We start from the raw sequence: 16240 nt of genomic DNA on the forward strand, positions 1-16240 counted from the left end.
GGCTTGAAGAAGGAAGGGTTAAGAATCTGTATAATGAAGTGACAAAGGCACAAGGATAATGACATATTTACAATTCAAATTTGCTATAGTCACTTTTAAGCATGTCATGGCTTAAAATTACATAGTTTAACCCAACGCACCTATTTTTGTCTGAGTGTTCTCCTGGGGCTGGGGCAGAGTACAAATACTATTTTAAAAATTAAATCAAAATAAAAGACATGAAAATTCATAACTCTATGAATTTGAGGTAAGCCAGGCTGAGAGCCAATGATCTTATCCTCGAGGCTAACTGTATCCAAGCTCAGGGTGCAAGCCAGGTTGCTATGCTCCCACCAGCCCTCTCGCCCTGGCTTACTTCCCTAAACATACAAAGCACGGCCCTCCTCACTCTCAGACCACACTGGCTCCTTGTCACTCCCTGGATGGAACTTGAAGCTGCCTCCCATCCCTTCCCTTGTCACTCAGCCCCTGTGTATCCAACTTCTTGAATCTCAGCTTTGCCACATGATTGGTGCATTGCTAGTGACAGCTGGGGTTTTAAGCTTCCAGGGGGGAGTTTTGAAGGCTAAAATGATTTATGGCTGCAAGACAGAAGTATGGTTGATATTTTCTAATGAACCTTCTCCAGATTATGACTAAACTTTTCTTTCCCTTTAGAGGTCCCTAAGAGAATAGGGATGGCTTTTTGGACACTCTGAATTCTCTGATACTCAGCAGAGTTCTGAATGAGTAAGAGCACAACAGTTACTTTGTGTTTTACTAATTTTTAAAAATCTCTTTCACATTCCACATAATTCTTTATCATTCAGGAAAAGATTGGCTTTTAAGCTAATGAGAACTTTCTGAGCGGACACCTAACTAGCTCATGGGTCAAGGACCACAGCTCAGGGGTACTCAGTCATGGCTAGGTGTCAGTACCACTCAAGGAACTTATGAGAAACAGATTCTCAGGCTCTTCCCCAAACCAGCAGAATCTCAGACGTGAGGATCTCCCATGAGAATGTTTTAAAAGCTACTCGGGTGATTCACCCTGAATCCTAGCCTAAGCATCAGAGCCCTGTCGGGCCTATCCTAACATGATGATCGGTTTTATACAATTTTGAAGAACAAAAACTTCCATTACCTTTTGTATCTCAGGATGAAAAATTTCCCTAGGGCCTTTCTCAAACTTGTCCAGATTCATGGCACTGAAATAGAATAGACAGAATGAGCTACAGTGCAGTGAGACTTAAGCAATGTAGAGCGAATCCCAGTTCTCCAGAGAAGTTAGACAGCATCCTCTAGAACAGCCTGGCACACAGGAGATGCCAATCGACAAACGAGTGATCAATGAAGGAATATGTGCAAGTCACCAAATATCACGTTCTACTTTACTTACATAACTCTCCCTGAGTGATACTCACATAGTAAAAGAGGAGGAGGAATCAGGAATATCTGTTTCAGGCAACCTTTTAAAAAAATTCTTATAAATTCTCACTTTTAAGAACAAAAAATAAAAATTCTTTAATTTACTAGATTCTTCTTTTTACGTACTAGAAGAATGATGAAACATAAATAAGATCAACTGATATTTCCTTCTTCCTTTACGACTGCTCTACCAAAGAGAGCAAAACATCCCTAAGAGTACTTTTTATGTTTTACTTTGGACAAGCAACGTGAATTTTCTTGTGAATTTTCATCAATTTTCTTGAAGTTAAGTTCCATTAGAGATAAAACAGGGAGGGTGAACTAGGTCTTTTACCGAGGATGCTCATGTTCATGAGTGACAAGTAAAAGAAGGAACTAATGTGTGAGGAGGACTTTTCACACTGGTGTCCACACTCCGCCAGAGGCTTCTTGTGGTTGTATCATTTAGTCCCCAGGAGGTTGGTTCTGTTTTGTGTGTGTGTGTGATTCTGGGGATGGCCTTGTGCATAGCAGGCATGTGCTCTCCCCACTGAGCCACATCCCCATATATAAATATGTGTATGTATATATATATGTATATGTATGTATGTTGTGAATGAACCTTTAAAACCTTTATTTTTATTTCTTTCTTTTTATGTGGTGCTGAGAATTGAACCCAGTGCCTCACACATGCTAGGTAAGTACTATCTCACTAAGTCACAACCCCAGTCCTCTTTGTCCCCATTTGAAAGGTGAGGAAGTTGAGGCTCAGAAGATGAACAACAGGTTAATACAGGAGCAGAGCAAGGACCTGAACCTAGGCTTAATCTGACTCTGTAGTATTTACATTTTAATTTCCTTTTAAGTTCTCAAGTTCATGTTTGTAACCAAAGAAGATAAAGCCTTTTCTTCTGTTGACAGGTGACTGTGGAAGTTCTTATCTTCTCTATCTTTGAAAACTTGCTGCAGCTTGCTCTGGCTATGAGTGGTGTACTGAGAAGGAAGGATGCTGTTCATATAACTAAGTGAAAATCTAAATAAGTAAATCCAATTGAATGAACTACCCAGTCTTTAAACAAGGAAGAAAAGAGTCCAAGTAACTTTCTAGAGGAAAAGAAAAAAAGATTCATAGAAATCTTAAGCCAATATAATTCAAAGCATTACTCTTACATCAAATTATAATTCATAAATCCTTAGAAGCAGCAAGATATTTCCATGCTCAACAAAAATGTAACCTCTTTAATGATGCTTCTTTAACTTCAGTTTCAGACTGCTCCAGAAGAAAATCAGAAGGCTTAGGGCAGACAGACGGCCTGAGATTTGGAGACCAAATCAAGCTTGAAGATGGGATGTGAAGTTTTATTTCTTAATCTTAACCCTTAACTGATGGAGTCAAGTCTGCCACTCCAAGAAACATCCCGGCCAGTCAGACTTGGAGCTATGACGTGCTACTTGAGGTTGCTGAAATTGCATCTCCCACCACCACCTAGCTGAAGATGAATAGAGGAAACTGCCAGGGACCTTCGCTCAAACCCCGGGGTCACGGGGACCTAGGTGTAAATCCCAGCTTGGCAGTTTACCAGCTGTGAGATCTTTGCCAAATCCCCTCACCTCTCTGAAGTTCCAGTCCCTGATAAGTGGATGAAGACAATCACAGCCATACTTCCTGGAGCTACAGGTTTGCGGAGAGAACGCCCGTAAAGCATTAAGCACGGTGCGAAAAGGAGCAGGTCACTGGGACATAACATTCTAGTTGGGAAAAAGTGACAGCTCCGTCAGCATGGTGGCATTCCCCAGGGAGGCTACCACCCAAGCATGGGAGCGACAGCGAGGGGTGGGAAGGCGGGGGCACCGAGAGGCAGCTGGGCAGGGAGCAGCCAGATGTTCTAATCATTTCACTTTCTGCTTGGTGAAGAATAAGCACATTCTCCACAGAGCAGCTTTTGCTGACATCTGGGTTTCTATTTCAAAGTAGAAAAATGAAAGAAAAATATTTCTTGATTTTCTTTCTAAGACTGAAGTGTCCGAGCGAATGCAAGAGAAAAGCAGCAGGCAATGAATGCAGAGGAGATGGCCGAGAGGCGCCGGAGCTGCTGGGCCTGGGGCGGTGCCCAGTTCCACCACACACGAGCTGCGAGTTGGGCTTTTCCCCCAGATCCTCCGCTTCCTCCTCGACAGAAGGGGGGGTAATGGGCATCTGCCCCACAGGGCTGCTGTGAGGGTCTTGTGGGGAACGCTAACGCAGGCCCTTCCAGTTTACAAGGCTGCGGCTGATGGTGTGGGGTTTCTGCTCATCCGTACTCACCTTAAAATGGACTTCACAGAGAGAGTTTTTGTGGGGCTGTAGGGAAGGCATATTTTCTGCGTACCCTGGGAAAGTGAAAACACTGAATCAGTGAGGACTGCAGCAACTTCCGTCTCTCAAAGAGCCTGCCTGGCTGTGGAAAGAAGCTGTGTCTGGTCTTATGCTTCTTTGAGGGTCATGTACAGGAATAAGCGTGTTCTATGCTGAAACAAACAAACTCCTGCCCAGGCCTGCTGGCATCTCCCACTGTCCCACTGCCCCACACACTTAGGATTTGAACACGACTTTCAACAGAGGGGTCCTCAGCCTCTGCATCATGGAGGGGAACTGAGACATCTGCCATGGTTTGGATAAGCATCCCCTAAAGCCTCACGTGTTTAAAGGCTTGATCACCAGCCTGTTGTGCTACTGGCAGGGGGTGGAAGCTTTAAGAGGAAGAACCTGAAGAAGGAAGTTAGGTCCCTGGGGGAGTGCCTCTGAAGTGGACTGTGGAATGTCAGTCTCTCTTTCCTCTCTCCTGCAGTTCCCAGGTACCAAGAGGCGAGCAGCTTCCTCCACCCACCCGTTCACTCCTGCCATGATGTGCTGCCTTATAATAGCCCAAAAGCAATGGGGCCAACTGACTGTGAACTGAAACCCCCAAAACTGTGAGTCAAAAACCTCTTTTTAAGTTGACTGTCTCAGGTATTTGTTATAGTAACAGAAAGCTACCCAACACACCATCTGAACCAGGGGAGAAGGGGATTTATTTGGTCTCTGAGCTGAGAATTGGATAAGCCTCAAAGATCATAAAAAGAAAACAGTCCCCTCTTGACAACGAGTCCCACATACAAGGTCTCCAAGTCAAAGATTTTTTTTTGAGGGGTGGGAAGGTGGGTGTGGTACTTGGAATGGAACCCAGGGTCTTGCAGATGCTAGGCAAAGACTCTGCCACTGACTACATTCCCAGCCCTTTTTACTTTTATTTTGAGACAGAGTCTCACTAAGTTGCTGAGGCTGGCCCCCAATTTGCTATCCTCTTGCCTCAGCCTCTTGAGTTGTTGGGATTACAGGGGTGTGCCACCACATCTGGCTTCAAAGACTTCTTGAACCAGAACTCATCTGAATCTTCCAGAGAAGTTTTCTTAGGTATACTTTTCTATTTATCTGTGTTGACTTTTCTCCTCTAAATGAGCACCCACTGTGACTAGCTCATACAAAGGACTCAGTAAATGTTTGTTGACTGAACTTGGAATACAAGAAGAGTTGCCTGAATGACTCAGTCCCACCTCCAAACCCACACCATACTAGTGCTATTCTCTCTAACACTCCAAAAAGCGATTATGGATTTATATCCACATAGGACTCACACTGCACTGTTAGCTAAAGGGATTATTGCAAGATGCACACTTCAATCTTGCTTCCTAACTTTGACTAATCATAAAATTGGCATCAGAAACAGGGAGAGAAAGAGTTAGCACTTTTTTTTTTTTTTTTTTTTTTTTTTTTTGCAGGACATGGGCATAGAAGTAAACAGGACTTTTCTTGTTTTGGGGACACTTTTGCCAACCCCCGTGTACAAGTCCTAACAACAGACTGGGAGCAGAGTTCTTCAGCCTTTTCAAGTCTGATCTCTTTTCATAAGGAAAGCTCTCACACCCACAGCCCTGGAGAACTACAACTCTCACTCTGACCAGGTGGCATGGTGTCCTTGTAGATAGACCTTAGGGGTGGTACCACAGAGAGAGCCCTCCTACGGGTTCTCACCAGCCAATGGAATCAAGCTGAGTTTTCGTTTTTGTGGTTTGTGTTGGAGATTTGAGGAAATTTCCAAATATACAGGAATATGAAGACAGGAGCAGTTTTGAAATCCCCTCCTCTCACTGGGACTTGAGTTCTTTCGGGGTCTTGCTTTTCACTTGCTCCAGACACAAGGGATGTCAACCTGCCTAAAAGCAGGCCTTGAATCTGCCTCTCTTGCCCAGCTCCTTCCTGTCTCTTTCCTTCTCAGCAAATACACCAAAGGCAGCTGTAAAGACGCCCAGGGCAGCTTACGTGTGGAACAGAAGGTTCCAGCCCTGAGCCTGGGTGACAAGGACATGTGTTTGAGCTGCCCAGCATCTGTGAGGCTGTGGACTTTTGTTCCTTCACCACAAACTGGAAAAGCTCTTCCTCCCCAACCCCTGCCTTTGGTAGCTTTCGGAGTCAATACTCAAGGAAAATGGTTCTGTATTTGCCAGTAGAGCCCCCAGAGGCATGGCTAGAGTCAACTGCAGGTACATGTCCGGCAACATGCAGTGAACACAGTGTGGATGTAGAGTGCAGGACGAACCTTACCCCATCCATGTAACCATGCGCATGCATGTGCGCCTGCATGCACACGGGGCATGTCTGCAAGCCTGTAGCGATGATCACCCCTCAGCATTAGGATTTTGATTGTCTCTTTACACGCTGTATTGCCGGGATGGAATTTTTACAATAAGTATGACTCATTTTTTTTTTGAAAAGCCTCCTCTGTATGTCTAGAAGAAACCTAGTACAGATGGCAAGACTGTTTAAAGCAGGGTTACACCTTCTGGACTTTTCTAACTGCTTTATGTAACCTGACAGAGTGTGAGCTAGTGGTGGTGGGGAGGGGAGTCAGATACTTTGGATTTCCCCTGGCCTCCAGTGCTACTTTGAGGCCACATGGGGCTTTGTAACTCACCCCTTCTGTCAATGTTCAGGATTGACTTTTTCAGTTCCTCTCCTCTCCTAGACACTTCCATTTGTAGCTGGGAATAGAGCCCTACCCCAGGCACATAATTTGGGGCCTGTATAAAGGCTCTGATGAAGGCATTGGTGCTTCTCAATAGAGCGGACTGATACTCCTGATGTTCCTCCTGCTCTACCCCAAGCGCTGTCACATGGTCCTGTGGTTTAAATCCCACCTCCTTCAAAATACCTCTAAGAGGGCTAGGGAGATAGCTCAGTTGGTAGAGTGCTTACCTCCTAAGCACAAGGCCCTGGGTTCAATCCCCAGCACCACACAAAAGCAAAAACAAAAACAAAACAAAAAAACAAAAACCTCTAAGAGTGGTCACACTGCATCTCTCATCTGTCTTGTATTTGTTGTCCCTTCTTCCTGAGACACCCGGGCTCCCCCTCAGGTCTCTATTCAAATGGCACCTCTGCAGGAAGCATTGCAGGTCCCTCTACCTGCAGCGTGCCTCCTGCATCCTTCTTTAGCTTTGTTTCCGTCAGGGTGCTTATCACATTTATATTGTAACAAGAAAACATCTTCGGAAATTAAGATAAGCAAAATTTCCTTGTGCATTTGTCCCTTCTCCCTCCTCAGGACCTGGCCACCACCACAGGTGAGGAGGTAGGGTGACTGTTACTTCCTGAAGGAAGAAGATACAACATTGAGGAAATTCAGTTCAGAAAGGCAGAAGTGGGAAATCTATCTTTTCATGCATTAAAGGAAGACAGAGAGAAGGAGTGGGCAGGAAAGCTAAGGGTCAGATGCAGGCTCCTGATTTCCCCATTCCCTGGGACATGGGGATGGGAGGACACTGTAAAAACATCAAGATGCCTTGAGGACCTAAGAGCATTTGGACAGAGGCCCTCTTCCCAGGCATGGCCTTTCATAGGAATCTGAAGTACATGTGGCACCTGCTGGAATACAGTGAAGGGCAGTCATTCACTAGTCACCAGCATGGATGACCAGAGACTACAGACATGGATCTGAGGCAATGAACCTGCCTCCTTATATCCAACCCAAGGTTTGCAGGAGTGGTTGTAAAGACTGTGAGAGGTCTGGAGACTAGCAGACACCTGGGATTGGGCCAAGGGAAAAATGGAGACCACAGGTCTGGAGAGCAGGCGCTTTCCCATGACCCAGAAGAAACGGAAAGACTGGTTGAACCTCAGAGGTCACTAGTTCAGAGATCAGACCAACCACTCCCCAGCAGAAACCAGGAAGAACTCAGATGGCCCATATGCATCCAAGAAAGTCCTCTTGTGACATCATGAGGGCTCACAGCCCTCTCACCATGGTCCCAAATAGCAAGAGCAAGAGGAGCAATAGAAAGGGAAGAAATGGAAAGACTGATTATTTGCCCAAAGAGAGAGTCATTCAAAAGAGAATACTGAAACCAGAAGAGATTGGAAGTCTATAATTAGCAAATGTAAAATAAAAAAATTAATATAAATACGTTAAGTACAAAGGTGGCCAGAAAACCTCCTGCCCACTGCTCTGGATGAAGACACCGTCACTTCTCACTGTGGTGCAGGCACTTGAGAAAAATTGGCATGCAGTGGCCCAACATGGTCTCTTCCAACTCTTGCACAGACTGCTGATGGCAGGACTGACCCCAATTGGCACAGGAAGGGGGTCATGCCAACACTTCTCTGTATGAAGTAATTTCACATAAAGACTTCACACCAAATAGATTTTTACCCTAAACCTGCTTCAAAAAGAAAAAATGCTGAAATGTACCCTAAAAAGTTTGTATAAATAAAAGTGGCATATGTGACCTATGGATTAAGTTGGACTTAATTATTTATTATTTATTAATAAATAAATTTATTTATTAATTCACTCAACAAATTATTTCTGGAGCCCTGACTATGTGCCAAGCACTGAGCTAGGTGGTAGGAATACTAAGGACAGAGAAGATATCTTCCTAACTTTCATGAACTCTGTCTAGTGGGAGAAACAGTAGGAACCAAAGATTTACACACAGAATTATGTACAATGGTGACAGCTTGGCCACTCAGCCTTGGGTTCTGCCTGGTCTGCTACCAGCATGTGGCCTCAGCCATTCATTTAACCTCCCTGACTTCGAGAGCATCTATTGAGATAATGCACTTGGAGGACTTCGTATAGTACCTGGCATGTGCTTGATAAATATTAGATTTTATTGCTGTCACTATTAATGTCTTAAATTGCTATAAAAAGCTCCTAGCCACAAAACTGTGTAGAGGCTCCTGGACATTCTTCTGGGCCTTTTGAAGTTGCTGATTTATTGTTTTGTGTGTGTGTGTATGTGTGTGTGTGTGCTCTTTCCAATGTACATATGTTGTCTTTGAAAATTTTTTCAAGAAGGAAAAGAAAAAATACTAAGAAAAGAAAATAGCAAGAATGAATGAAAGACAGAGGTCAAATGCAAGGATTACTAGAAGAAGAATTCAGGAGACAGGAAAAAAAAAAGCAGTCATCATGAACATAACATAGGAAACTGTCCTGAGCTGGTTGAAGACTTGCATTTGCAAGTCGAAGGGTTTGCTTTCAGTTCACTTTCAGCTGGGTGTTTGGAAACTACCACAGGCAGTGATTGCCTGTCTAGTTAAGTCCAGAGCTATTTTTCTAACCTGTCAGACTGACAAAAGGGCTAATCCTAAAACAGATTCTAGAAGTGGAGCTAATGCAGCAGTTGGCCGAGTGTCCCATGGGGTAGGAGCCCCACGGGGCTGTGTCCATGTGATACTGTCGTAGCCCTTCAGTACATCTTCCCCCTCTAGTTGAAGATGGGCCAGTTCACTGCTTTCAGTATAAGAAGTGGTTAAGGTAAATGAACTGATATACTCCATAAAATATAGTTCTGTATTCCCAGAGGCCAAGATGGAGGCAAGGGACTGTATCTGATTAGTGGTTTATAAATAGGGAAAGGTTACTATTAAACTTGGAATGTTGTCATCCTGAAATATCTGAACTGAAAGAACCTTGTAGGAAAGGGCTTACCTGAGCCACCTGGACAATGAGGCTGATGAAACCCTGGACTGGGAATGACCTGAAAAGTGTGAGTCAGGTACTTACTGTTTTCCTCCAAAGAATTGCACGGTATTGAGGGACGCGCTGATTGTTCTGGTCAGAAAGAGTCACTGACAAGAAGAAAGGGCTCTTCTCTGCATCATTTCCGATGTAATTCTGATGGACTGAAGAAGAAACAGGTTTAGAATCACAAGAGTGTAACTCCTTCTTCCAGGCAGAGAGGAGGGGGCCCTGTGCTGGTATCCAGCCTTTACCACACATAAGCTCAGGGAATGATAATCCCAAACCCAGGGACAGAACCTGAACACTGCCTGTAGTCAGGCCCATGACTGGTTCAGGAATCAATCCTGAACCAATGTCAGCAATTCCCTTCCCCTTGCCAGTGACTGGCTCAGGAGTAAACATGTGACCCAATACTGGCCAATGAGATAGAGGGAGAGACTTCTGGAAAGTCTTCCTTACTCAAAAGCCTTTCTCTGGACAGATGTCTAGATGTGATGCCTAGAATTCCTGCAGGCATCCTGAAGAGGGCCATACTAAGGATGGAGACACAGAAAAGGGGAAAGGGCCTGGGCCTTGACACCACTGAGCCTTTGTATCCACCAACCCCAGAGCCCATCCTCCTCCTAGGTTTCTCATTCTATCCCTTCTTGTTTAAGCCAGTTTGAGACAGGCTTTCTGTTACTGGAAGCTGATATCCCCAAACTCACAGCACCATTTTTCTGTAAAATCATCCCTGTGCTGGGTTTGCAAGCACTGGGGAAGATGATGACTTTCCTGCTGATTTCTTTCCCTATAAATGCTTCTATATTCCCCCCACCAACCTAATAAATTCTGCTGCCAAATACCTGAAATTCTTAGAGTAATCTTGTATCAGATTTCTAAAAAGCCATCATGAAGGTCTAATTGCTCTCATTTCAGAGTTCAAGTATCATATCTTCTACAAATGAATACATTAACCCAAAAAGCAACTCCTCTAACTCATTTAGGATCCTGCAACAGTGGTTATTCTTCCAGTCCCAGTGTCTTCAGTCATTAACACACTCCTGCCTTCCACGTTTCTATGTATTTTCACTATGCCAGGTACTGGGGTTAGTGCTATTTCTTCTTTTCAAACTTACGAGCTAGAGACGAACACCTACTTTAAAGATAGGGAAACTGACTCTTAGAAAGTGGAGAGTAGCTCCTGTAAGATTCTCTGTTAATAGTAGCAGGACTTGGATGCAAATCCATTGTGTGGGCTCCCTTAGGGCAGGACTGCGCTGCCTCTGCTAAGTGGGGACTGTGTCCCCACTGCTCTGCAGGCTGCCTGGCAGATGGCAGGCCACTGATGACTGAATGGCGCCAGCACCCACCGTCTAATACCCCTCTGGTTCCACATTGGCCCAGGAGCTTAGGGAACCAGTTCTTTGCCTCACTGCCTATGTTCAAAGCTCAGTAAATTTGTTTTCCACCTGAAAATTCTTCTAGTCTCTCAAAGCACTCATTCAGATGATCTAATCCCCTTTAGCTCCCCAAGGACAAAAACAACTTGGAAAAAATCTAAAAGACAAAATAAAATGAACCACAATCAAAAAGAAAAAAGAAAAAAAAAAAAAGAAGAAAAAAGAAAAACTCCTAGGCTGTGCCTCCAAACAGCATCTCTTCATCTACAGAGCTTACTCCTGACAGTGAAACCTTAGTGTCCCTAAATTGGCTAGTTGCACTCATACTATAGCACTCACTTTCATTTCGAGTGTATTTTCTTCCCAACCACCATAATGGCATAATTACCTTGTCCTAAAAAATACTTGAAATACCATCTGGTGTGGTATTCCGGGTTCTCTAAGTGCACGTCTGTTCTTCGCCAAGTACCTGGCAAAGCAGTTGCATTCTGTAATGGAACAAAGTTTGTGTCATTCAGAGGCTTACTTAGAAAGCAAATAAGCTGGCAATGAACCAGAGGCCAAAGAACCTGAAAAAACCATTGTTCAAAGCAAAACCCAAGGGCCATAACTTCATGTTCTCATTAGAAAAGACGCTCAGTCTAAGTTTGCATCCTGGAGGTATTCCGGAGGCCCCTGGGGTGCAGGAAAGAGAACCAAGTGAGGCGAGGAGCTGACAGGAGCATAAGGCACCTCCGTCAGAGGTTTCACAACATTTGCAAGTTGGTGCCCCCAGAGCGCCAGCTGTGACACAGACACATTTCACCTCCAACATACTTCTCAACTTGACTCAAGTCCACAACTTTGTAAAATTCTTAAGATGTATTATAAAAATCACCCAACTGGAAAATATGAATAAACCTAACAAGTAACTGAAATCCTCTATCTGAAGATAATTATTAATGTTTGGGTATTTTTCCTGTGCATATTCATATGCATTCTTCTTACCAAAATGGAATTGTACTGAACATGCAGCCCTGTGACTTGCCTGGGCACTGCATTCATTTTTTCCATGTCAATAAATATATTTCTACAATGTTAATCTTGATGGCTCTGTCATATTCCACTGTGGACACAAAGTGACTATTTAACAATATCAGACCACTGTAAATAAAGTTGTGAACACCTAATCCCTGGCTTGGCTGGCATGCTGACTTGACCAGTTATCCCTGGAGAATAAATTCTTGGAAGCTGAACTGCTTTGCCAAGGCTTAGGCACATTACCAAAGATCTGTGACATGGTGTCGTGATCAGGGCTCTACCGCACTGGCGGAGCCTGCCTAGTCCCATGCCCTCGACATTTCCTCTCCACAATTTAATGGTTAAAATGTCATCTCAGCATTGTTTTTTTGTATACCAGTGGAATCGAACATTTCCTTTATACTTTTATTAGTTGTTTCCTCTTTTGTGGGTTACCTGTTTATGCCCTTTGTCTGTTTTCCGATCATCGTACAGTATTTTTTCTTACTTATGAAGACTTTAAAATTGATTGCAGACCATTTCATTCATTTTTTTATTTTTAACTTTGCTTATGGTAATTTTGGGCACAGAGATGTTTTAAATTTCTCAGATTTTTCCCCTCATGGTTCCTATCTTTAGTATCATTACATGAAAGTTTCTCCATACCATTATTAATGGAACTATTTACCTCTGATGTTCTGTGCTTTCATTTTTACATTTCATTCTTTAATCTGTTGAGCATTTAAGATGTGTGCTATGAAGCAAGGATCAATTTTTCCCTAACAGTTTATCAATTAACCCAGCTCTAATTTTTGAACACCGTCACTCCCAACCTTCATAAGGCAATAAATATTTTTATAGTAAATGTCTGAGTCTTGCCTGGCCTGGGTGGGGGCTGTGTGAGCTACACGTTTTTCTGAATGATTGACAGTTATTCCAAAGAAGTTCCATGGACATCTATGTTGTGCCATATGTAGGAGGCGGGCTACTGGACCACACTATTTGATTTTGCCTCTAGTGATTTGCTACATGTTTGCTATGTTTGTGATAAGTTTTTTGTTTTTTTTTTTTTAAATCATGTTGAGGAACTATTCTTCAATTCTGAATTTACAAAGAGGCTTTTCTCTGGAATGAATATTAAATGTTATTAAAAGCTTTTTCTTCTTTTTTGCAACTATTGAGAGAATAGGTTAAATGGAGGAGAATCACAGTGATGTAATGTGTTATATATAGAAACAGCCCTTCTGGCATTGAAGAGTTCTTAGATCCTGGCATGCACCCTACTGGGTCTTGGTGTATTATTCTTTTAATGAACTGCTGGCTTTAAAAATTATTTATGTATCATAGTTGTTGAGACGGATCAACAGCTTCTTTTCTGTATGTGTTGCTGTCATGTGCTCAGGGTTGTTACCTTATGAACTAAATCAGGAATCCCCCTGCCTTTGCCATCACTCTGGAAATACCGACATTTGTTAAGAGCTCGAAATTCCAAGTATCAGGCTATGCATTATTTCCAGAACCGACACCATCAATTTTATGACACGGAGTCTATTTTAACCCCCTTCTTTCTGATGAGGAAATTGAGACTTAGCAAGTTTATGTATGTTGCCTAAGGATGTGGAGATAATCAGTAGCAGAGCTGGAACTGAAGCCAGTTCCCATTTCAGAGGTGTTTTCTCTTTTTAATTTTAGCCATTACTTCATTTTCTGTATCTTTTTTTGTGTCCTGCCTTTTTAACCTATCAGGGAATAAAACTGTAGGTTAAAGTTTCTTCATATTATTATGCTTTTGTTGGGTTATCTTGAATTTTTAAAAACCAGCTATTACTAAATATGTATACATTTTTATTTGTAAAAAATTTTAAACTTATATAAAAGCTGCAAGAACAGTGCAGAGAGTTGTGAGAATGAGAAAGCAAAGAACATCCCCTTTATCAAGTTCACCTGCTAAAAAAGCTTCCCCTCGGTTCATTTGTTCACTCACCTTCACACACACACGCACACACACATGCAATTTTCTGGAACCATTCAAGACTCAGATGCATACATAACAGCCTGTTATCCCTCAACACTTCACTGTACTTCTCAAGCAAAGGGATATCTTCTAACATAATTACAGTGTGGCTTTGCAACATGAGTACCTTTACCATGGGTGTAGCACTGTTATCTGTATTCCCACTTCATCAAGTGGTTCAACAATGCCATTTGAAGTGTTTGTTCTTTGGTGCAGATCACTATGTTGTCACATCTCTTCAGCTTCCCTTCATCTGCAACTTTTCCACACACTGTCTCTCATGACAGTAACATTTTGGAAGAATGTGGCACCCTCCTTTCCTCATTTTATAAATAAAGCACTCCTCATTTGGGGTTTGTCTGACATTTCCCTGCACTTAGACTCAAGGGTCTACACCCCTGTTGGGAGCACTGTAAGGCTGGTTCTTCTCAGCTTATCAAGGCACACTTATCCAGGATGTCCTCTGCTCCTTGTTGGTGAGGTTAATTCTGATCACCTGATCAGGGAGTTCCTCTTAGCTTTGACTTTTTGTTGTGATTCAAGAGGCAAATCATTGGAATCTGCTCCTGGTAGATTCATTAGCAACAGCCACTCACTTCCCAACCAGAAGCCCCAGCAGTGGTCCTGCTCCACAGAACAGCAGGCAGCATGCAGCCATGACCTACGGCCTCTCAGCCAACCTAGGCATCGGTGGACCAGAGGTGGGTGCAGCCCAGGAAGCTGGCCTCAGTCAGTCAGACCCCTTAACAGTCCATGTCATTGCCTTGAGGCCCTGGAACCTAGAAAGTTTCAGAAAAGCCTGAAGAGGAGACTCTCTTGTATCCCCAGCACAGTTAAACTCCTGGAGCCTCCAAGATTTGCACAGCCCAGAGAGAGCTCTTTCAGGTAGCAGCACCAGATGGCAGCTGAGTGCTTCTCAAATTTGTTGAAATATGCACTCCTGGGTCCACTGTAGATCTCCTCCTCCAGATCTCTCTGGGTGCCTAAGAATTTCTTTTTTGTTTTGTTTTTGTGGTCAAACCCACAATCTCATGCAAGCTAGGCAAGTGCTATACCACTAAGCTGCACCACCACGGGAGAATCTCTATTTTAACAAGCAACTGGGGGATGTTGATGACAAAATTTTAAGAACCATTGCCCAGTGCTCTATGCCAGGGGTTCTGAAAGAATCGAGGTTGGTAAAGGAGGAGGGACTCAGATGGGGCAAAATAAATACATCTTTATTTTTTTCAACTCCTAAAATTTAGTGTTTCATTCGATTATGATTATATAAAAAACTATAGTAAGGGCTGGGGATATAGCGCAGTTGGTAGAGTGCCTGCCTTGCAAGCACAAGGCCCTGGGTTCAATTCCCAGAACCACATTAAAAAAAAAAAAAAAAAAAAAAGAAAAGAAAAAAAAAGAAAAAAAACTATAGTAGAGTGAACGGTCCTGGTATCTCTCTCTCTCTCTCTCTCTCTCTCTCTCTCTCTCACACACACACACACACACACACACACACACACAGATTTTTAAAACTTGGTAAGCCTCATTATAGTGATTGCAGATATCTAGAAATACTGTTTATGTTCTTCTGCCATATAAAATTACAGTAGTTACAGAATCTACTGCTGGATTGGTTATTTAATGTGTAAGTAAAAAAACATAGATATAATGAATTAGGCTTAAAAAAAATCCTCCTGGGGTTGGGGATGTAGCTCAGTGGCACAGCACTTGCCTAGCATATGCAAGACTCTAGATATGATCCCCAGCACTGAAAAAAAAATTTGATAACTTGATTATTGATTTCAACACAACCAATTCTTTTGTAATCCGCTGTTTTATTTCATATGCACTTAAAAACATTATTCTGAGAGGTGATCTACAGACTTCACAGACTGCTGAGAAGAATTAAGGGACAGAAAACGTAGACCTGGGACCTCTGAGCACACGCTTCTGCTTGACGTTCTCCAGAGGCTGATGGTGCCACTGCGGAGTGGGCTAATGCAGGAGGGCAAGATGCAGCCAGCACCTAGAGGGAAGGATGGGACTGGGCAGTGGCTCATCTCCTACATCAGGTGCAGCTGTTAATTTTGAGGCTTTTATAAAAAAAAAAAAAAAAAGATTTAAAAGTTACCTATTTAACTTTCATCTTCACTGAATACTTAGCTGAAATGGGGGGAAAATCCAACACCCCAAAAGTTGTGAGTCTCAGTAGCAAGCACCTCCTGGCCCTGGTGCAAACCACACATGACTGGGTGTGAAGACAAGAATACTCATAGGTATCCACGGGGATGGTGCCACTCCCCCTGCCCAGGGCCCAGGAGAATGCCTCTGAAACAGCTTTCGCTGACGAGGTGGATGTAATGGGACATACAAGTGTCCAATGAGTGGTGTTTTTTACATGTGTGCACCCTCATAACCACTACCTGATCACG

The 16240-nt window shown here is 43.2% G+C and overlaps 1 protein-coding gene across 6 annotated transcripts in view; it reads right to left on the bottom strand.

The window, feature by feature from the left end:
- Positions 1–16240, bottom strand: part of Garnl3 (GTPase activating Rap/RanGAP domain like 3) — a 147601-nt gene that overhangs the window by 61080 nt on the left and 70281 nt on the right. For all 6 annotated transcript variants that reach the window (XM_047523818.1, XM_047523815.1, XM_047523816.1 and 3 more), the window contains 4 exons: positions 11199–11298; positions 9471–9589; positions 3692–3756; positions 1124–1187 (listed from right to left, as the gene is read on the bottom strand). In XM_047523818.1, coding sequence (XP_047379774.1) covers positions 1124–1187; positions 3692–3756; positions 9471–9589; positions 11199–11298 — 348 coding nt within the window. The remainder of the gene's footprint in view (positions 1–1123; positions 1188–3691; positions 3757–9470; positions 9590–11198; positions 11299–16240) is intronic.

The sequence above is a fragment of the Sciurus carolinensis genome, chromosome 14 (genome assembly GCF_902686445.1).
Source record: "Sciurus carolinensis chromosome 14, mSciCar1.2, whole genome shotgun sequence".
In the NCBI taxonomy this organism is placed as follows: Eukaryota; Metazoa; Chordata; class Mammalia; order Rodentia; family Sciuridae; genus Sciurus; species Sciurus carolinensis.